Raw genomic sequence first — 22631 nt, forward strand, 5'->3', positions numbered from 1 at the left:
AGTTTTCAGTGTGAGGCCCAATTTTGCTACCATTACATACTGTGGTAATGTACTCTGTCTATTTTAGATACAATCCTAGTAGATTCCCTAAAATTACTTCGGGTACAGTGGATTGAGGATACCTGAAATGGATTGTAAATCCTAACTGCACACTCAAAATTTATACCTGAGAGCAGTAAAAAAACCCAGACATTAAAAGCTTTCTCATGGGTTATCCCATGATGAATTTGTCCAAAAGTCTCCATCTCAACAATTTCTTTAATTTTCAAATTCAAAATGTCATTGATGAGTAGAAATTACTGTTCCTTGAAGACAGAGCTCAACGGAATATTAGCATCACACTGAAGTTTTTATGCAGCCCAAGTAAATTGGGTCTTAACAGGGAACTAGTTGACAGAATCAATCTGACCCCCAGGTAAAAATGAAACTGCAATACCCCGCTGCACCACTACTGTTTATTGTAGTATTGGGCGAGTTTAATGTACTCTTAATGAGAGCCTTTATTAATTTCCCCCTGCCATACTGATCTTAATGGACTTGACACACAGAATCCTGTAAGTGGCACAAATCTATAAAAATGGCCTTTTATACAACTGAATTCCACAAAGCAGGGTTTAGTTTGTTAACAGTCATGCTACCTTTTCCTTACTCTTCATCCATTCTTCCCCAACTGATTTGGCAGAAAGAGAAAAAGGAAAATAAAACTAAAAAATCAAATTCTGTATTTCTGTATAGGCTGGAGTTATTGACACCTATCTGATTAAGAAATTAATTTTGCTTCTAAAATTTGTAGTACATTAACAGATAAGTGCTAAGGAAGAAAGCAGGTTGTCTTTTTAATTGTATTTGTTCACTACGAAGTGGAACAAGAACAATTCATCTTATAGCCTGCAAAGTGGTAAATGTATCAAAATGGCAATCGAGCACTGAAAAACTTTAGTGTCTAATTCCCAATTCCCAGAGCAACTCACAGTCCCCTGTTTAATATACCATGTCCTGTTGGCTGTTTAATGTACAGTCTTTAAACTTTCCTGTTTCCTAAATAAGCTCCCTTACCGCAGACTTCTACATTTTATTCTAATACATACGGTTTGCTCCTTATTAGTTTGTGTAATGTTCCCGCTACTGTGAAAGAAAAAAAAATCCACAAGACAAGTTCTTATTTTATCTTGCGCTTGTCAAATATTAAGATTCTCCTAGTCTGTCAGACTTCTAAGCTTGTCTAATGTCTGTCATTTGTATCCAAAATTAATAAGTCTACCCATGCTGTACGATTTTTCAGTTGCTCTGATTCTGATTACACATAATAATTTGTAATTTAAATTCACAAAAAATGTACCAATGTAGCAATGTGTTTGCATTGTCAGTTTTAAAGGCTTGGCCTTTATGACTCTGATACCAAAGCCCTGTTCTTTCCGCTCATTACAAAGTTCCAGTAATGCTTGGACTGACCAATTACTTCTGGTAATTTGATTATGTACCCTCTTTCTTTTATTATTTACCCATTTAGCTGAGGATTGATCAGAACAAAGAGAGACAATTAAATCCACTGCAATAAAAACAGTATGAATAACAAGAGTAGGAACTGAAGTCAAACGAGCAGTAGTTAGGAAACACAGAGATAAGACTGAAATCCTGTCTTTAACTTTTCCTATTGTGTTTTGCTGTGCCAGGGTTGCAAAGAAAAGGATATTATTTTTACATTCAGTAATTCAGAGAGCTATATTTGCAAGCACAGCAAGGAGAGAGGGACAAAAGATAAAATCTCTGTCATAGCAAAATGTGTAACTTTTGGCTCCTTACTTCCACCTTGACAATTTCTTGACTTCTCACACAAAATGTGATTATTAAACAGAAATGAATGGTTCAGTACTGAGTTATATACCAGCGTGCATGCACCTATCAATAGACTTAAAGCATCTTTCTCAAAATGGACAGAAACGTAATGACGTTTTTAGAAATCCCACCGGAGGGCACCACAATTCACCACTGGTAGGACTTAAAAAAAAAAAAAGAAAAAAAAATAAAAAAGAAAAAAAGAAAGTCAGCAACCCAGCCTCTACCCCTCAATCTCTTTTAATCTAGGCCTGCAGGGACAACAGTAATGCTAAAAATTGAAAATAGTCTTCCGCAACAAGCCTAAGTGAGGGTAAAACCTTTAAATACTTCATTTGAAATATGATCATTACAGGTAATTTAACATTTCTCCAAATGTAAATCTTAAACTACCTCTTAACTCCTGAAGAATACAAAAAGCTGGCAAAGTAACTTCCTTAGAACAAAAGAAAATCATTAAGAGTCCTAAATGTATAACAGACAGAGATGAAAATGATAAATGGGTGTCATGAATACAAAATGAATGCTAAGAAAAACTCTGAGAGAATGTTAGGCAGATATTCAAAGTAGAATAAGCTCCAAGGAACATCCCTATCACTCCTCTGTTTTATTTAATAAGAGCACTACACACGTTGTCAATGGTTGCAATGTATTGCAAACCTATTCATGATACACAACATTCAGTGAATCTGAAGACACAGACCTGAATTCCAGCCTGTTAGTCTCTGAAACTTGCCCACAGCCTTGATCAATGCAAAACCCAAGACTTCTCAAGCATGGGATGTTTTCACAACTCTGAGACCATATTTGGATGGCCTTGCTATAAATGAAGCACGCAACATTTATCTTTATCACTTAGAATCTATTCCATTTCCTTAGACTGTATTCACAAGCCAAATTTGATATGCATAGTCAAAATAAACTACAGAGCGACTGCACAGAAGATATCATTCCTTATGTAGCGTTATTTGAATAGAACAGGGACAACAAAACTTTTACCAAGCACATGAATTCTAACACTAAGAAAATAGTAATACGTGTATTAGGCTGTAATTCATGCAAAATGTTCTGTGCTGTGAGAGCAGTAACAGTATTTCCTGCAAAATGTTTTACAATATTGTTGGATTCTTGTAGAACCAACCAAAAAGATCAAAAGGACCACTCATCATAAAAATTGGAGAGCACAATGTTAATGTATTTCAGCTGAAAACATCCATGTTTGTTTGGGTTTTATCCTGGACGCAGCACCATCTGCAATGTAACTCTGCAGAACCTATGCAGGCTCTGGCATAGGCTTTGCAATCTGAGACAAAGACAAAATTTGAGGGTGAAATCAGTCTGGGGAAAAAAAAAGGCAAATAAAGTTCATACAAATACTCACCACCTTAGCGTCCTAAGGTCAGCCAAAGATTCTGCCCACTCTTACAAATAAGAAAAAGAAAATATTAGGTATAAACAATTAAGTATTCCTCCTCAGCTGTTTTAAGTTGGCCAAGAGGAGACTCAGGATGACTTCATCACCAAATTTTCAACAGTGCAATGGGAAGCCAAACCATAAAATACTTCAGATAATAGTCTTAATCATTAAACACTCTAAAAGACTCCAGCTGCCATCTTTTCAAGCCCACCCTGAGGAGATACAGTATAGTCTACCTATTTGATGTTGTTTTTCTGAGTGCAATAGCTGGAAATACATACTGAAGTCTTAGCTTCTATAAGCAACACAGTGGGTTTGAGGGAGACTCACAAAGCGCTAAGTTAGTTAAGGCTGATGAATGAAAATTACAGATAGAAACCTATTTCCCAAAACAGAAGAAAAAGAGATAGTGAAGCTCAGAGGGCTGGAGCTGGTGGGAGCTGGCCATCAGCCCACACTGAAGGGGATTGGAAGGATAATATTTCACCCTCTGCTCTTTTGCTACCAACCTGTAAATGACTCCTGCTTCAGGATCAAATGGTGAAAGAAATAGTACAGGAACTTGGTCATGGCCCCTTTCTCTCCTATCTGCATAGCTGCACATGGGCTACCCCGGCTTGCTCTCTTTAGGTGCTCACTAGGTACAGAAGAGGAGGACATGAAGAGCGCACTAAGCCCAGCTACATGGCTCTCCTTCCAGTACCATTTGGCTGCTTCTTCCCACATTTCTGGTGCCTCATGATATTGTTGCAGTGTATTTGGACTCTTATGAAAGAATGAAGCATTATGCTTTGGATAAAGTCCATCCCTTTGCCAAATGTTTTCCCCATTTAAGGCCTAATAAAAACATTTTGAATTATTACGCTAAACCTAAATGGTGTCGAAGTCTTCCAAAAGTCTAGCAAAATACAAAGAACAAATAATACAAACATTGAAGAAAACAGTTGTTTTGTTAATATACTGTTTACACAGCTGGCATCTTAGGAATTTTATCCATCTGTATATTTAGTAAGGAAGGCAAATTAATGTGAAGAATTGCCATTTCCTAAGTGAACCCCCCCCCCCCCCAGTAACATTAAAAGAATGGTCCCCCCCCAATCTGTCTTTCTCTGCTCCATTCCAGTAGACACGCACACCTCCCCTGTAGCCATGAACCATGAAGTAACTGGAGAGGATTCTTCACAGACAGATGTAATTTATAACAAAGACAGGAAAAGGCAACCCTAACTCAGAGCTTGCTGCCCTTCCTATAAAGTTCACCTCCTTACCAAGAAAAAGCAGAGAATAATTTGTTTGGTTTCTGTACTTAACTCATTTTTCTTTTATTGTGAAAAGTTTCCATTGTCCTTTTATGTTTTGATTATTGAGTAAGTTTAAAGACTTGCCAAATAGCCCTAGATTGTTAACAGACCACCACTATTTAACTTTGAATGCTTTAACAAAATAAAGGCACAGTTCACATTAATATTCTATGCCCTCATTTTATTTATTATCTTTTCTTTGAAATTTAAACAATTTTCCTAGCTAAAGTTTATTAAATGTAAGCCTAAGTAGCAATATAAGTTACCTCACATACCAACCAGACATCCTATAAAACTCAGCTTTCTAATTAGTAACACCACATTTTGCTGAGCTTAGCATATTTATAGCAAATCAAAATAATTTTTTATGAATTAAATATTCAAATACATCAGATTCAATGTTCAGTAAAAATACTTTATGAAGTATCTTATGACAAGTCATAAAATGCAAGGTGAAATTAGAAAACATACAAACTTTCTGGTGCATTTTAAAAAGGGACTTTAAAGGATTGCAAAACTTGTCTGTTATTTAGACTTTGAATATGTTTGTCCGCATTAAAAGGATAAAAATTTATAAAAATGTATATTGATTATAAATCATCACAGAAAAGAAATGCCATGCTGTTTATTTATATGAATAAGGTCAACGTGTTATTCATAACATAAGGCAACAAGATGTATGAATTTGATACATAAGTATTCACCCATGGGGATACATTCTCATGAAATATCACATCACTTGTCCATTCCACAGATACTTTTATGAATACAATTTAATCTTCAAGACGATGAAAAGCTGCACATAAAGGCAGGGGGTACAAAAAGAGTTATCCACTGGAGTATAACTTCATGGATCTCAGCCTGCCAATTAACAAAAATTATGATGGAAATTTTGGAAATAGGGCAATTGCTCTGGTAAACCAGTCTCCAGTAAGTCACACTGGACCAGCAAGTACCCAAATGGTACCTGCTGGCAAACAATTTAAAAAAAAAAAAAAGCAGCTAAATTTGAACCAGCAAAACATAAATGAAACACAGTTCCTTCTTTGAATAACTCCTTGATCCATGCTATGTTATATGGAACATTTTAACACTGAAAACAGTATTGTTCTGCAGCGGCTATAATGCATTGGGTTAATTCAAATAAAATGTGTCCTCTTTTTTTTGGCAGATTCCTTACAAATGTTGTTCTTTGAACTACCTAAAAAATTAGGACAGAGTTTGCGCAAATTACTTTCTACCAACACAACAGCAGCAGCCTACCTGGTTCTCACCAGCTTATATACAAAGCTCTTGTGACAGTTTGCCACGTTGGCTGACCCAACAGCCTGCTTTCTAGATTCCTGGCTCCCCAACAACATGTCTTATGGGCAGCTGGGGGCACATCGCAGACCCCAGAATCATGTGGACCTTGCTCCAGCAGAGCCAACTACGCTGTATGGCGCCAGGATGGAGCTTGGGCTCTGAAACTGTCTTCGAGAGCACTGCTTTGCTGTGAGGGAGTTTAAACAGAGACATCTAAGAATAGCAATTCTGTTAGAAGTGTTTATTTTTTGTTTTAAACTGGAATTAAATCAAACTGCAAAAATCTCAGAATCTTCTATGAAACAAAATTGCTGATCTTTGCTCAGTTACAATTATTTGGTTTATGCTGGTCAAGTAAAATAACAAGAACTCCCAAAGGGCATCAACAGAGTAAGCTATTCAGGAATGCTAGAAAAGTAAAACAAAATTCATATCCTAATAGTCTACCTTCAGGTACTTTGCTTAACCACTTTAAAATTTCCCCAGGTCAATACATTTCTGCCAATCTCACCATCTTCCATTAAAATTTACATATTGACTGATAAATATTTTTAAACTTGTGCTATAGTCTTCTGATATAGCATTTAGTCATTTGGATCTTACAACTTTCTGATGAATAGCAGAAACATGCTGTCATTAATATACTGTCTGTCCTTCCAGTCAAAGCCTACAATTCCTAGCTGACCTGCATTCCAGCAAATAAATAAGCCATTACTGCTGTTGTCAGAACTATGTATGTTTACATACACACATACATACAGAAATCAAGCCACTTTCTAAATAAATACTTAAAAAACCGAGAGCACATCTGTGCGTATATTAATTCCTGCAGTTCCAGAAATGTTTTGTTGCCAACAACTCCAGTTTTTTTCCTCTCTCTCTCTCTCTCTTATTTAACATTTTACAGTCAAAAAATGTGTTGCTTTGTCAATGGTACAACTGAAATAAAAAGTTATGATGAGCTTCAAAATTTTTTTTTTGCTCTAGTGTCTTTAGCTTTTCATCTTCCAGGGTGCTGAGTAATGTGACCCCAGTCACTTCACAGTTTAACTCTGTGTATGTGAATAGGTCCATTGAAATAAAAGTTCCCAAGTGCTTAAAAAGAGGCACTTGTTTAAATGCTGGCTGGGTCAGAACCATAGCGCTCAGCATACTGAAGGAATAGCCTATGTCAGCTATTTGGCATTTTTCCTGCCTGAATTTTTACTTTCATGACTTCACACATGTTACTGAATTAAAAAGCAGGTTTGGTTTGGTTTGTATTTGATGTTTCCTAAGAAAATAATTTTAAAAACATTTTGTCAATCGTTCTCTAAAGCAAGATTTGTAAAAGTACTCAGCACTGGCTTACGAATTCCACTAAGTCTCTGGAGCTCTCACTGGCTTCCAGGGCAGCACAGTTCAGCTACCAAAACTCCGGAATGTTAAAATTGCCACAGAAGACCATCAGCATGCAACCTACATGGAAACGTAACTGTTAAAGGTCAGTGTATCTCCACTACTGGCAACTGAGTATACCAAAGACAATCTCTGAAGAACAAGGGTGGTTTCTACTGTGCAAGGTATGCTTAAAATATTTCAAGTAATACTGCATACAATTCCAACAGACTCCACTTTTCATTCAGACTAATCACAAGTCCTTCAAGATCTCTCTGGTTATAGCCATAGCAAGCTTCAAGATCAAAGGACCGAATATCAGTGATTTTTTGTCACAAAACCCACTGGCTCTCCAGCTGCTTACTTCAGTAATCCAGTCTTGGGTACTACGCTCTTCTGTAACGGACATCAAAAATTTCCCCTCAGACATCAAAAGACCAAGTACCAGTTTGCTAGTTTTAAACATTCATAATCGTAAAATAATGAACCTACTCCTGAAGCTGTAGTTTTGATCTTCATAGCAGTAAAGGCTTGAGGAACATGTTTTGAAGGAAAAAATAAATAAAGACATGGAAATGAAAGAAAAATAGGATATAACACAACATCAGTTTATCAAAGATACACGATGCCAGACTAATTTAATAGTTTATTTAATAAGATAACTAATTTTCTAGACAAAAGAAATGAGAGAGACATGATCAATTCATGAGAGGGCAGGAATATCATACAGATGGGACTGAATGACCTTGAAGATTATTCACTCTTGTATTCAATGACAAATTGTGAGGTGACATTGTAGGGACATAATTTTTTTAAAACCTACTGTGTGCTGGGAGTACCTCAGCTGGAAAATACAGTAATAAAGGAGAACCAGAACAGCAGACCTACGAAGAGACAGCCACATGATACACATATAAAATGTGATTCTAGGACCTATCACATAGGCTATTCCTAGCAGAGAAAAAGAAAGCACTATTGATATTGTACAAGGCCTTGCTTTTATCTCAGCCACACTATTATGTCAGTTTGGTCACTTATGTTCAAACAAAACTGATTTAAAGTGGAGCAATTATAGAAAAAGGCCAACAGGATGACTAGAGGCTTGTACATATGTAAGAATGCATGTATCAAAAGTCTACATTAAAAGCAAAGATTGGAGAAGGCTGGCTTTTCTAGTTTTGCTAAATGAAGGCTGACAATAAGATTGCTGTCTCTTTATACATTAGAAAAATAAACACTGGGGATGGAACAAGAACTAAAGGTCAATACTGGCACAAATTGGCACAAGGACAAACGCACGTAAGCTTGTCATGAATACCCTTGACTAGAGTCAAGGATTTTTCAGCTTCTCATGCCCAGCCAGGGCACCTGACCCAAACTGGCCAACAGTGTATTCCATACCATGGGACGTCCCATCTAGTTTAGGAACTGGGAAGTGGGGGGGGGGAGGGATTCGCCGCTCGGGGACTGGCTGGGTGTCGGTCGGCGGGTGGTGAGCAATTGCCCTGCGCATCATTTGTACATTCCAATCCTTTTATTACTACTGTTGTCATTTTATTAGTGTTATCATTATCATTATTAGTTTCTTCTTTTCTGTTCTATTAAATCGTTTTTATCTCAACCCAGGAGTTTTACTTCTTTTCCTGATTTTCTCCCCCCTCCCACTGGATGGGGGGGAGTGAGTGAGCGGCTGCGTGGTGCTTAGTTGCTGGCTGGGGTTAAACCACGACACCCTTAGACTGGAAACCAGAAGTTTTATAACCATTACAGAAACCAGGCACCAGGGCAGCTTTCTAACTGGAAGAGCAAAGACAAAAAAGTTAACTTTTTAAGCCGGAGTTTGACAAGTTTCTGAAGAGGATTATAGATATTTTCCTATGAGAAAGTGGCACTAGAGCTGACAATTGAAGAGATCCTTCCAGTCCTATGCTCTTATTTCCTTCAAAGGAGTCTTGATGTCTTTGCCATGGTGATATTTACAAAACAAAGCTAGAGAAAATCAACTCAGTGGTTTTTAAGCATTACAAATATCTGAAACCTCCAAGCTTTGAAAAGCATGCACTCCATTAGCTGAGGAATGAGACTCTCTAGTGTGAACCGATATACTTATGGAAATGTTCTGGTTTCATACATCTTTAAAATGCAGTTCTCAAGAAATCATTGAGCAAATTCATTTAAACAATGATTGATTAACCAATCTAAATATGCAACACCTAATGATGATTACATATCAAAGTCAAGTCCCAGACTTCAGGTCTTTTGCCATGAGAAAAAAAGCCTTATTAACTTTCAAATAGTATATTCTTCCTATCCACCCCCTTAAATTCAAACACAGAAGGGATTTTGTTCAAACTTTCAGAAAAAACCCAACCCACAATTGGATAAAGACCAGACATAGTCCAAAAGCTTAATGTTTCAGAAAGTAAGGAGTACATGGAAAGAAGGCATTAATGGAAACTGGTTTGGAACTCTAAGTACAGAGGATGATATCTAGTGACTGCTATAATACTGAATCTGCACTGCCATTAAACTTAATCTTCGATATTTTTATTGCAACCTGACCCACTATGACATCTCTAAAGAAAATTACATTGTATGCTACTATTTCAAGAAGTCAAACTTAGCTAGTCATCTGGGCCATAAAATAGCAGATTACTCCATCAGGCTGGCTAAAGCAACTAGGAATAAAAACTAGATTTACCAACCACATTATTTTTATTAGGAAATGTTTCAAAGTAGACATAATCCCAAAAGACCTTAGCCTCATTCCATCCAAAAATACACAACAGAGAGCAGCAACAACATGAACTGCAGTATGAGGTACAATTTGTAAATGTGAGAAAAAAAATACAAGATGTGCTGTAATATATCATCCTATCAAAGCAAAATAAATTAACTGAACATAGAAATAGAAAAGAATAAAAACTTCTACGCGATTCATGTATTAACAATTTAAACCTTTGTTATAAGATCTGACATGTGTTAATAGGAATTGCTCCATCGAATCCCTGCACATCAAGATTTAGTCTGCACTCGTTTTGCTTTCTTTGAAATTGCAGGCTAATATAGGTGTACTAAATCACAGCTAGAGAGTAAAACCTCTAGAATGGGCAAAAGGAAAAAACAGTATCTTTAACAAAAATATTCCTGAAGAACTCTGGTATGTTAGCACTACATGCATTTTATTTTGGATCATAGCCACAGAACAGCTAAAGCACTCCTTCTTCTGTAATCATTCTAAATGCGGGGAACTGCTCATAATTCTAACAGAAAAACAACAAATTTACTTGGCAATCTTAACACTTCTCAGTAATTCCTTGTACCGTCATGTTCTCTAACAGGTATTCATGCATACATAATATATAGGTCTTTGTAGATCTGGAATGAAGGAGAAGTAAGGGATTTGATAGCTGGAAAGGCAAAGTTTTAAATTTTAAATACTGCCAAAGTAGGTTAGATGTATGATGTGTGTTTTATCATCTAACCAAGCATTCATGTCTTTCAGTTTTAACCTTTTTTTTCTAGGCAATATGGTCACCTCAGGCAGTTTGGTTTAAAGGCTTTACCCAATCTAAAAATATATTTAAATTAGCCAGGCATTTGTTATTATTATTTTTTTAAGACTTAAATGCTGTATTTTACAAAGGTGGTTCTATTATGCTAGCTGCATCAAACACAGAATATTAATCAGACTGTGAAGCTCTACTAATTACGTGCCACATTTAAGTAACTGAAATTTTCTTAAGTGGCATGGCCACAGATATTGTATGCATAATCTGAGTTTTGAGTCATTTCCCTTTTCTTGTCTGATTTTATTCTACACAGGAAATGACAGGGTCATTTGGAAATAACTGCAGTGAGAGATCAAAAAGGAAACCTGATTGAGAACACTGTATAATTGCCTGTGCTAGAGAAAAAATAAAATCCAATGAGTTTACAATCCATTGCCATAAGATTTCTCTGGAAAACAGATACTGCGGTTTCTCTAAAAGGATATCCATTACAACACTAAGCACTGCTTTTATTTGTTGTAGCTGCATCTCATTTTAAAAAGCAAGTCTTCTCATTAGGCTATTGGACTTTTATTCAGTAGGTAATACTTTCGGCACATGTGGAGCACAAATTTACCCACTGAGCTAAAGCAAGCCATTGCAGTCGAAGCAAATAATTTCAGTTGAAGCAAGTCATTTCACTGACTCATCTCAAAGTCTTCACTTGCAAAAGGAGATAATACTGTAATTAATCTTTTGGAACACCATGGTTCTTGTTATTTGGGCAAATCTGGCCATTAAAATTTACAATTCCCCCTTGCAAAAGAGCAGACTTTTATTGCTGGAGCTAAAAGAAAACTTTTTAGACATTAGCAGCACTCAGCTTAGAGTAAGGATCACATCCAGCTGTGGGCCACGGTGTGTCTATGTGGGGGGGGTTTGTTTGTTTGTTTGGGTTTTTTTGGTAAGACATCAATCTACCTAGCAAGACAGCAGTCAGCCTTTCAGCACGCAGATTTCCCAGCCAGTCTCCTGCCTCCTCTGTTCCTTGAGCAGATGCACTGCAGAGCGCATGACTCCAGGCATGCTCCTGCCATAGCCATGCACACCAAACCACATCAGCCCCACTAACTTGTCAGGGTTTGAGGTGTTCATCTAAGGGACTGCAAACATTGAAGGTAGTGCTCTCCTTTATGGATAAGCATTTCTAAATATAACAAAGTTGTAGCAAAAGAACTTAAAGACTATCTTGGGTTCACCTCATCACATTTTAACACATAAAGCAAGTGCAAATAATGCCATAAATTTGTATGTGTAGCTTCAATGCCTTAAACTGTTACTTATTGAAGAACAATGTATCACCCTATCAAACTAAACTCTACAGGAATATAATAAGTATTGATTTTCTTGGGCATTGCAGTGCTGTTGGACAAATTAAAGACTCTCAGCCATGGAACTCAGAATACAAAACAGATGGATTAAACTGAACTGGTGCAGAAGTCAGAAATGGCCGTAAAAGAGTCATGGCTAAAAATTGTCATGAAGATTTTTGTGACAGTTATAATTACCGATTGCGCTTGTTCCTTTGATGGATCGTCACCGAAGTAATTCACAGAAACACACGTGAAACAGAAAATTTGTGCCATTCCCTAGGGGAGGTGGTACCTTCAGCAGAGGCGGTACTCCCCAGCAGACAGACTGTGCAGAGCAACCACTCTTCTGTGGCTGGGACAGCGTACACAGATCTCAGCCATCCAGAAATGGGTTTTAAGAAAACACAAAGACATTTCTTTTAAGCTAGTCTACAACTGATAAGACACATTACCCAGATTTACACAAGAAATTACTTAATCAAAGCCTCATTAAAAATAACTTTACCAATTAGAAAGTGCTAACCAGCCATTGATCTGATTAGCCAATAAAAAACCAACCCTAACACAGTAACGCTGAAGCCCTGCTCTACTTACATAACGACAGTTTTGTCACTGATTTCATCATAGTTGGAATTCTTACCCACCTTAGGAATGACACCTTAGAAATTACGAGAATAATTTCCAAATATTTGCATCCATGTCAAGAAAAGTCCTTCTTTTTTATAATATGGCTATTTAAAAGCAACACGGAAAGAAATTATCCCACATCATTTACAGAGTCAAGCCACCAGCTTAAAGCATAAAGAAAATTCTCCAGTGCATTAATTTTAACTTCGCTGTGTACTGATAAGCTAAAATATAAGTGGATCAAAAAAATTCCACTACCGTGCCTCTCTGAGCAACCAGTTGTCTCCTAATATAAATTATAAATGTAAATCCTTTTCAATGTATTGTAACATATATCAAAATGCACAGCGAGGCTAAAGGAAGGTTTATTTGATGAATTGAATCTGTCCATTTGATTAAAGGCCACATCCTGCATCAATGCATTTTCCCATATATTTTTTCACATGTAAGTTAGAATACATGACAAAGTTTACAGTCAAGCCAATTCACTATTATTAACTGAATGCTTTCAAAATGCTGAATTTCTAGCTAGCTTGTTTCTTTATAGTCAGTATAATTAACTGTTGGTGGCTACAGCAGAAACAAAACTCTGTACAGACACATGCATACATAAATATGAGGTCTGTGGTCAGACTAGGCTTAGCACACAGCCTTTTCTAATTTTGATTGCTGATTTTAAAATAGAGTCAGATTCATGCATTGCTAATTCAAATTACATGCATCAATTTATAAATACATACACAAAAGTGTTCCTGATTTAAGACAACTAACATCTTAACCAAGCAATGCATTTACACTTTTTTGAAATCCAAAATTAATTTTGAATATGAGGATCAAAACATCTAACTTGTATTCTTTAATCAGCCATTTTACGTTAGTAATGCAGTGATGTTGACATGAAGTTGCTTTGAGCAATATAAAACATATGCCACAGTGCATTCATTAAATAACTCTGCATAATGAGTTCCATCTATATAAATGACTTACCTCATTACTTATCACAAGTTCTTCTCTAGGACTGTGGAAGAGGTATTCATATAGTTTATAGTGTTTAAATAAGCTGGAAAACAACAGAATATAGTACTGTTACAGCTGCAAATCTTTGGAAAGGCAACAGTATTTAAAATTCTGTTAAACTAAGAGTTACTCTCCAGCACAGTAATACTCCAAGTTTTAAAAAGAAACAGTTGTTTAACTTTAGGTACAACGTGCAGGATATTTAATTTACAGGATTTACTATCAGATAACCATAGAAAATACAGTATGATGCTTAAAAATACATCCACTTTGTCCTTATGAAATTGAACCCTGAGAAGACAAAGTTCTACTCTGAAAAAAGTTATTCCTGAAACACTTATCACCAGGATACTTATGCCTTTAATACAAGCAGTGGTGGACAAGAAGAAAACAAAGCCAAATCAGCTTTCAGATTCTGGGATGGGCTGCCAGTCCAGGGAGCAAGTTTGATCTTGGAACACCAAAACAATAAAGAATAGAAGCATTTATTCTCTCAAGGTCATGTTTCAAAATCAGGGTATTATTTCCTTAAAGAAAAACTAAAAAGCTAGATTGGCACACTGGAGTTTTGTGTGTTACAACAAAAGTAACTTTAAGCAGACTGTCTCAATGGCCTACAATATTTATCTTCCTTAAAACATATATAGCTTTCCTTTTCACATGTTTTAAATAATTTTCCTTGTTCCCTTTCCTAATGATCAATGATATGGCATTTGTTTAATCAAAGGTTTGGTTTGTCACAGTCCATCTGTTACAATTATTTGTTCTCTTAAAATCATGATACAGAACTTCTGGCTTCTGTCATGTCATTCTGACATCTGATTTAGAACACAGCTCTGTAATTTCATAGCAAGTCCTGGTTGAAGAATGATTCCAGGAGTTTATCACACTACTGCCTGATGTACCCATGAAAGATACAGCAATATTTGCAGGGAACATCTGTAACTGGTTCCTGTGCTTTCCGGCTAAGGACAGGACACAGGTTCCTTTCTTAAGAGAGCCATCAACTGGGATGGCAATGCCTCTTTGCTTGGCACTTGCAAGGCCACATCTGGAATACTGAGGCCTGCTGCGAGGAGGGCTTTGGACTAGGCGGCCTCCAGAAGTCCCTTCCAACCTCGACGTTTCTACGGGTCTATGAAAGTGACTACTACACCCAACATATGCAATTACCTAGCTAACGCTAAAGACACTGCTAGTAGCTGCAGGATCTCATGCCGGTGCTATGAAAGGGCGTTTACAACACCAGTGCCTGGCCACACAACCCAACACAGGCTGCTCTTCACCACGTAGCGCTCCCTGAGGCTGTTGGAGAGCCAGCCCCCGCCGGTGCCACCCTAGCTGGCTGGCTGCCCCACAGACCTCAGGCTTTTCTCCCACCCGGCAGCCTCGCATCCCGGCAGGAGGGCTCGACCAGCCAGCTGCCTGCAAAGCGAGGTGGGACGTAGGTGTCTGAAATGCAGTCCCGGCTCTGGGAGGTAAGAAGGAAGCCAGCTGTGAGAGTCGGTACTCGGTACGCACTATGTCAGCCGACTGTCCTTCCCTGAATCACCACCGATACTCACACGCTGCCACAGGCGACTGCCACAGTACCAGAGGTTCCGGGAAATACTGCAGGCTGGAGATGATTTGCTCTTAATTTCAGCAGTGCTGAAGTGCTGATTAATGTACAGCAGTGGTTCTTCCAGCTCATGAAAGCAGCTCGGAATTAGGAGAATAAAATGGTGGCATGGCCTGCCTCTCTTACAAGACAACAGTACATCTTCCAGCAGTTAGTCAATGCACCTGCGACACTTTCAAATCCATTTTACCTGAATAGGTGCAGATGTTTTTGTACATATGTACAGACGCATTTCCTAATTTGGTGAGAAGTATTATGGCAGCCTCACTGAACATTTGGCTCTTTAAGCGCCATATAAAAGTTTTATTCTACTGTTACATTTAATTCAGTCATTCAATTACCCTTAGTTAAAAAACAAATTTGTTTACCAACTTGCATAAGAAATTTGGCTACTATAAACTACAAGTTGCCTTCCTCCAAACCCAAAGCACACAGGCAATTAAGTTGTTACAAGATTTGCCATTTCATTTGCAGTACATTTTTATTGCAGTACTTCACCAAACAATTCCTGCCACATTTCAGTGAAGATATAAGAATTATGTTTAAGCAGACTTCTGGACTAAACCTGGAAATTACTCACACTAATTTATGAAAATACACATGTCCCCTCACATACACACCTGCTATTTGGTAAAATCCTAACAGGGACTATTTGAAAAAGACAAAAAATATTTTATGAACATCACAGACACACAAGAAATAAGATGCGTACCTTTCAGACTGCACTGGCAGAAATTAACATTTCAAACTTTCTTATTTTATTTATTCCAGTGACTTGGAAATGAGCCAGATTTACAGCACCTGAATAACAGTTCTTTCCCTTCCCCTCTAAATGTGTTATGATATTCTTTACGGACTGTGTTACAGGTACAGATAATTTATAATATTCCCAAAAATATAAGTCATTACTTCTGGCATTTCTGAATTTTATTTATTTATTTATTTTAAAACAGAACTCTATTCAGCCTGGCACCCTTAATCCTGTATCAAGGAAATAATTCCTCCATTTAATGCTCTTTAAATCAAATCACGTAAATTATACATCAGTATTTATTTTGAAACAGCAGTGTAGTTTTCTTTCTTCCATCAAGCATTATATAAAATGCTTTTTTGTTTGTTTCTGTCATGAATAATTAAAAAACTCCATACCGGCATTTTTAGCAATGACACAAAAATAATTTTACTCATGCAAGTCAGATTTTTAAGAACAGACCCTCGTATGATGTCATATGAGAATCTGAGGGTGATTGACAATGACATATTTCCCTAGCTCCACTGTTTCCTGAAAGAAAATGTCAAGAGCTATGTTGATGTGTGTTTGCCCAAGGAGACAAGATAAAAAGATGATAACTGTCACCTTCCACCAAATCTGAAGGTGTCATTACAGTTACTGCACAGTTTGTGCCAATGTGGTTCAGCATTTGTCCCCATTTCCTTTATAAATCCCATGGGTTTATAGCTTATCTGTAAGAATGTGACCTGAACTAAAACATGTCATACTATCTTGAGTAGAAAAAAAAAAGCTATAGACCTATCATTTAAAATTAAACAGAAGTGAAGAACAAGAAAAAATGTTCAAGTAATACATTAATTTGAATTGTAATAAAACTCAGTCAACCTATTTCTGAGTTCATAAAGTTCAAAATACACCCACATAAGTGTGCTGATTCAGTTCTTATTTAGAAAAAATATTCAAATGACTGAAATAATGGATTGTATAAACTGGACACATATGACCAGTGTATGTGTAATATGTCCATGACCTTGCAACAGCACATACTTGTAATAAATTGAGCAGTTTGAACACACAACCACATATTTGGTGGCCAAAATACCATTCTGCTGCAAAAGTATTTTGGCTTGATTGTATTCCCACCCAGTTAATACTTCAGTGGTAGTAGGATGGAGCACCTAATCTCTTGGATGAAATTCTTGCGACTATGAAGGAATTACTTCATGAACAAGATATCTCTCAATGGATAATTTACACAAGGGCTATAGACATGCTATTTGGAAAGAACATTTGTTCCAAATAAATATACAAAAGGCACAGACAGGAAGGGAGAAGTAAAAGGAGTGAGACATCTTACATGCCAAGTTTCCTTTTAGTTTAGGGCTAGTACTTGGCAGGACATTGGTTTGCCTTGACTACAGAAATGTGAGCTTTAAAGAGATGTTCTCATTTCATATGGGAAGAACCTGAAGTTTTTTATATTTTCCATGAAAAAGGAACAAAAGAAAAAAATCAGAGACCAGGAGAGAGAGACAAACTTTATAGCCCAATTGTAAGAGAAATCACCTGTGGTGGGTTTAAATCCCCAGTCTGAAACCGAGTACCCTAAATTGGAAGGCTATCAGCTATCCTAGTATTTTTGTCTGTCTTCAAGAGGAAATACTGTTCTGCATCCAGGAAAGCTTTCTAACAACACCTCTTTGTTGTGTTAAACTTTTCCTAGCACAAGAACAGTCAGAAAATTCCCAACAGTTCTATGTATGGACCAGTCATGACCTTACTCAATTTTTATGCCCATCTGCCACAAAATCTCTTCCTCTAACCACCATTCAGGTTAGAAAACAGGCTGAAGGGCTACAGATGTAGTACAGTATATGAGCATATATTACCGTAGTACCTTTTCCATTCTCCATCTCCTTGCCCCCAACATTCATGGATGATACAACAGCCTGAGAACCATTTTGTCTATCTTGTATTGGAAACAGTGGTATATGAGTATAGCCACTGTCTTAACTACGGCATTTCAGTGGAGAAAGGTCTGTATACGTTACTGTATAGTTAAGACTTTACATGGGGAGGTGTGATTGGCTGCTATCAGACCCTTAATTTTTTTCTCAGATAAATAACTGAATTACTGCTGTTTGTATTTCTTTCTGTGTCTCTGTTTAAAAGCTGAGACCTGTCACGAAACCTTCTCATGTAGATACTGAACTTTTGCTAACTTTGAAATGCAACATTTTTATGACTCATTGTATGACCATAGCCTTAATTCTGTAAAGTACATAACTTTAAACCACTTAGGAAGTCCATTACAGCTGTCAAGGCCAGAGAAATACTTATAGACAAGACCTAGGATTTTGTTCAGCTGGAATCTAAAAGTAGAATGTTTTAAAAGCAAACCAAAAATATTCTCTATACACCACTCTCCCCTTTTCCTTTTATCTTCAAAAACAAAACCCAGAATGAAGCTTTTGAGCATAATCTTACATTTTGATAAAATTCCAGTCTAATTTTATTTCCTGGGATTTGACATCTGAGGCCAGATCTTTACTGCTACTCGCATATTCTCTCTTCTTTTTAATGTTTTAAAGTTTGGTGTGTGCAGTATGTTGGTACAGTATGAACATATCCAATTAAATAATTTTAACTTATTTTATCAGCCAATTACCCACCACATTAAATTATTCAAATAAGAAATAATGGATCCTATAGAAATAAATACCTGATATTCAAGTAATCAATGACTGTTTTGGCTTGCTCAATGCTGAAGAAATTCAAGTCACCAGTTCTTTCTGAAGCAGTTTCTCCTATTCCAGCCATTGCTTTTCCAAGTTCTTTTAAATTATCTCCTAAGGTCATATGTTTGTCTGCAAAGTAATCCCGAAGAACAAAAACTAAGTATAAACATGACAGGGTGGGTTGGGGTTTTTTGGCCCATTTTAATTATAAGACTTCTTGAAGTTTAAGAAGTTATGAGCCATGTAGAAACTTAAAAAGCAACAGCAGTCAAACATTTTTGTCTGTTGCCATTATTCTTATCAATAAAATGTACATTAAAATTCCACCACAAAAATCACCGATCCACCTTCATAATGTAAGGATCACAATAACGGGTGTTTAAGATACTACAGCTTTGCCTCGTACTTATGCAGAGATAACCACAGGCAGAATAGTATGTAGTTTTGAGATGCATAGTATGTTTATCTTTAAAATAAATTTACTACTGTTTATGTATTGTAAAAGATTGTTCTTCTGATCATGCCCCTTGCACCATAAACCATTAATATAGGAACAGATACTAAAAAGGGTAACAAATTTAATAGGTTTTTTTTAAGTGCTTACAGTTATAATTGATTAAACATGAATTATGCATAATACTCTGCATGTATCATCAAACCTGGAGACATTTTTGCACCCCTCCAAAATAGATAATTACTTTACATTTTTACCCTGGAAATCAAAACCAAATGCCAAAACAGCTTTGAATTAAAACTTAAATTCTTTTTGTTAACTGTCTTGACAAAGAGGAAAATCTGAAATATATCAGTTTGCTGAATCTTTAAAAAGAAAGAATTCATGTTTCTGATTTTTGTACAGTGTATGCCATCACTAGAACCATGGTGGAGTTTAAAAAAAGTTTCGAACACAATTTACTTGGTCTTTTTAAGTCTAAAAAATCTAGAGGAGAAAATGGGGAAAAATCCACCAGTAGTGAAATAGATTTATTTTCCATATTGTTTTAATTCTCTACTGATCTGCTCCTTGGTTCTTCGTATAGAAAACAAATTAAAAAAAAACTTAGAAGATTCTGGGCTTTATAGTTTTGCCCTTCAGTGGTATGGCAATAAAAACCCTGAAAATTTCACCTCATTTTTCAGTAACAGAGGCAGCACAATATAAATAACTGTAATCGAAGAAACAAGAAAGAAATACAGAGACTATGTAGGAAATAGAAGCCATGGGAAATGAGAAGGAGTAGTAGAACTAGAAATATCACAGTTAGTAGGGAAGTAAAGCCACACAACAAGATCATGAGAAGTCACAAAACCCAGGCCCAGGCCTGTTGCCAGCTAGTCCAAATTTTCTCTTTCCTCTGCACACCTGATTTTCAGCCCCAACTACCTCTCTCAGGAAGGCTCTCACTGTACTTCTGTGAGGTAAGCAGCACTTTACCCTCAATGTATAGAAGATGAATCAAATCATGTTAAGTAATTCATTCTGGCTCCAAAACAACCAAAGCCTCCAGTTTCCAAATCTCAGTTTTCCTCTCTCCTTTACCAGCCTTAAATGAGTTTCCACTACTCTCCTTCTCTAAATCCATTCTTCCTGCTCCATGCTATTCTTGCTATTATGGTCAAATCAGCTTAATTCTCCAGGCCGCTTGGGTCCAGTGTAGGGAAGGGAAAGCAAATGGTCATTAATATAGAAGACATTAGCATTTTGCTCTTAGCTGAAATATTTGGTCTTGGAACTTGCACCAGCTGAGAACAGTAATTACAAGGAAATTCATCTCAGCCCTGGGCTACAGCTTACTTTATAAGATGGATTATTTGGGAAACTTAGCTGTGAAGAAAATATAAGAAGTCTCCTGTAAGCATTTACAAACTACATTTTCTTTCCCTAAAAGCCATGTGTCTTAGCCAAATCCGAATGCATTTTCACAGACAGCAAAAAGCAAATTCACAACACTTGCTTGCCAAACCTTATGTCCTTATTTCAAAGCACAGGGGTATTAGAGCTGTTGGGAAAAAAAAAAAAAAAAAAGGCACAAAATAATACTTTTTTTTCCCCCACAGCCTCTGTCTGCAAGCCCATTGAACTGTTTTAATTGTAATTTTACATATAAAAATTAATCAGAGGCAGACACTGCCATGGAAAATTTCAGCTTAAAGAGTTAAAGTTTGGCAAAGCTTTATGCAACTAAGATCACATTCCTGAAAAACGTCAGACAGCTTTAATAATCAGTTGTGCTACCAGCCTGTCTAGTATACACGCATTACATACAGTCTCATAAAACTAATTTCTGACAGGTTTCCATTCTTCTCCATTGTTACATTAATAAAGTTAGCATATGTTAAGATACTTTCTCATTGGAGACAGGAAGGACAACTGGAATTCCAACGATCATAAAGCACGTACATATTCTGTCAAAATTCCAAGTCAGAAAGGCCCTTGAATTAAATTACAATGGAAGAGTATAATAACTAATATGAGCTCGATTTTAAATATTCATCTTCTCCTTTGAATGGAACTGCTGAGTCCTTTCGCTCTTCCTCTGGGATGGACTTTTCTCGACATAATCACCTTCAAAGTGAATGTTAAGTAAGCATTGTGGTCTCTGAAAAAAGGGTTTTAGAGGATGCTGCTACCATTTTTTCTGGCTATTTTGTTCCCACAAGACCCAAGCTACGCGTTTTGTTGCAAATTTCCTCATAGCCGCAGGAGCTACAGTCCTTTCATTGTCATTTTTCATCTTCAGCAGTGATGCCAGTTTACTTCCCTCACCAGTCTTTAGTTAACTGATACATTTTGTGCCAGAAGTGCAGCATTTGCCATATAGAAAGCTGCCTGAGAGTTGACCTCCAAGGATAAAATAAATGTAATTCACCTGCTGTAATGCTACAGGATGTACTGAATATCTCAAACAGCAGAGAAATGTGCCCAAGGCTACAGTGAGTCAGTCACTGAGACAGCTGGAATTGGAGTTTAGGAGCTCCTTGCTCTCACTCTACTGTAATTATTTATTTTACCAAAGCAAAGAAGAGGTCTCTTCAGGACCTGGCCCTTTTGTACCACATACTGTACAAACAAAGATTGAGGGATATTCTGCTAAAAAGACTACAGTTCTCTAACAAAAGTTTAATATCTGCCAATAAGATTTATTTTCAGGTACAAGGTATAACATGCCAACATTCAAGAGGAAAATAAATAATTTTACAATTACTTGTAATTAAATACCGCTTTATTAAAATGACTGGAAAACATTCTTGCCTTCCACTTCAGATATTTATTTTAGAATGTTTAATTATTCTTACCACTGAGGTTCTCCAACAGGAAATTTAATAGATCCATGAATCCTGAGAGCTGTACAAGACTGAAGTTCATTTCTTTAGCCCACCAAAACCCCGCAGTATAATAATCTAGCAAAATAGCTTCTTTCAAAGATGTCTTTAATTGTTTAAAATTCAGAAATTCTTCCAGCTTTCTAGAAGAAATTGCAGAGTAAAATAATTAAATTAAAAAAATAAATTACACATTCCAAAGTTTAACTTAAGTCTGCTTGTAATTATATCTATATTTACTATTACTATATTTTATGTATATTTACATATCTTCCTGCAACTTAGCTATACCAATTTCTAGATATGAATGTTTATGATCAGAGGATATATCAGATGAAAAAAGTAAACAAACACCTACAGGTTTCAACAGACACTACTTAAATGTTAAGATATGATTAATGAAATAACAAAAATAAGAGCATTACAAAAACCAAAGAGAAATACACTGAAAATCCCAGAGACAAATCAGTG

General features: G+C 36.6%; 1 protein-coding gene across 1 annotated transcript in view; it reads right to left on the reverse strand.

Annotated features, from left to right (window-relative positions):
- CABCOCO1 (ciliary associated calcium binding coiled-coil 1) overlaps positions 1-22631 on the reverse strand; it is a 48057-nt gene that overhangs the window by 21066 nt on the left and 4360 nt on the right. The window contains exons 3-5 of the mRNA XM_009917136.2: positions 22134-22303; positions 18821-18965; positions 13715-13787 (exon numbers count right to left, since the gene is read on the reverse strand). Coding sequence (XP_009915438.2) covers positions 13715-13787; positions 18821-18965; positions 22134-22303 — 388 coding nt within the window. The remainder of the gene's footprint in view (positions 1-13714; positions 13788-18820; positions 18966-22133; positions 22304-22631) is intronic.

The sequence above is a fragment of the Haliaeetus albicilla genome, chromosome 11, assembly GCF_947461875.1.
Source record: "Haliaeetus albicilla chromosome 11, bHalAlb1.1, whole genome shotgun sequence".
NCBI classification, from domain to species: domain Eukaryota; kingdom Metazoa; phylum Chordata; class Aves; order Accipitriformes; family Accipitridae; genus Haliaeetus; species Haliaeetus albicilla.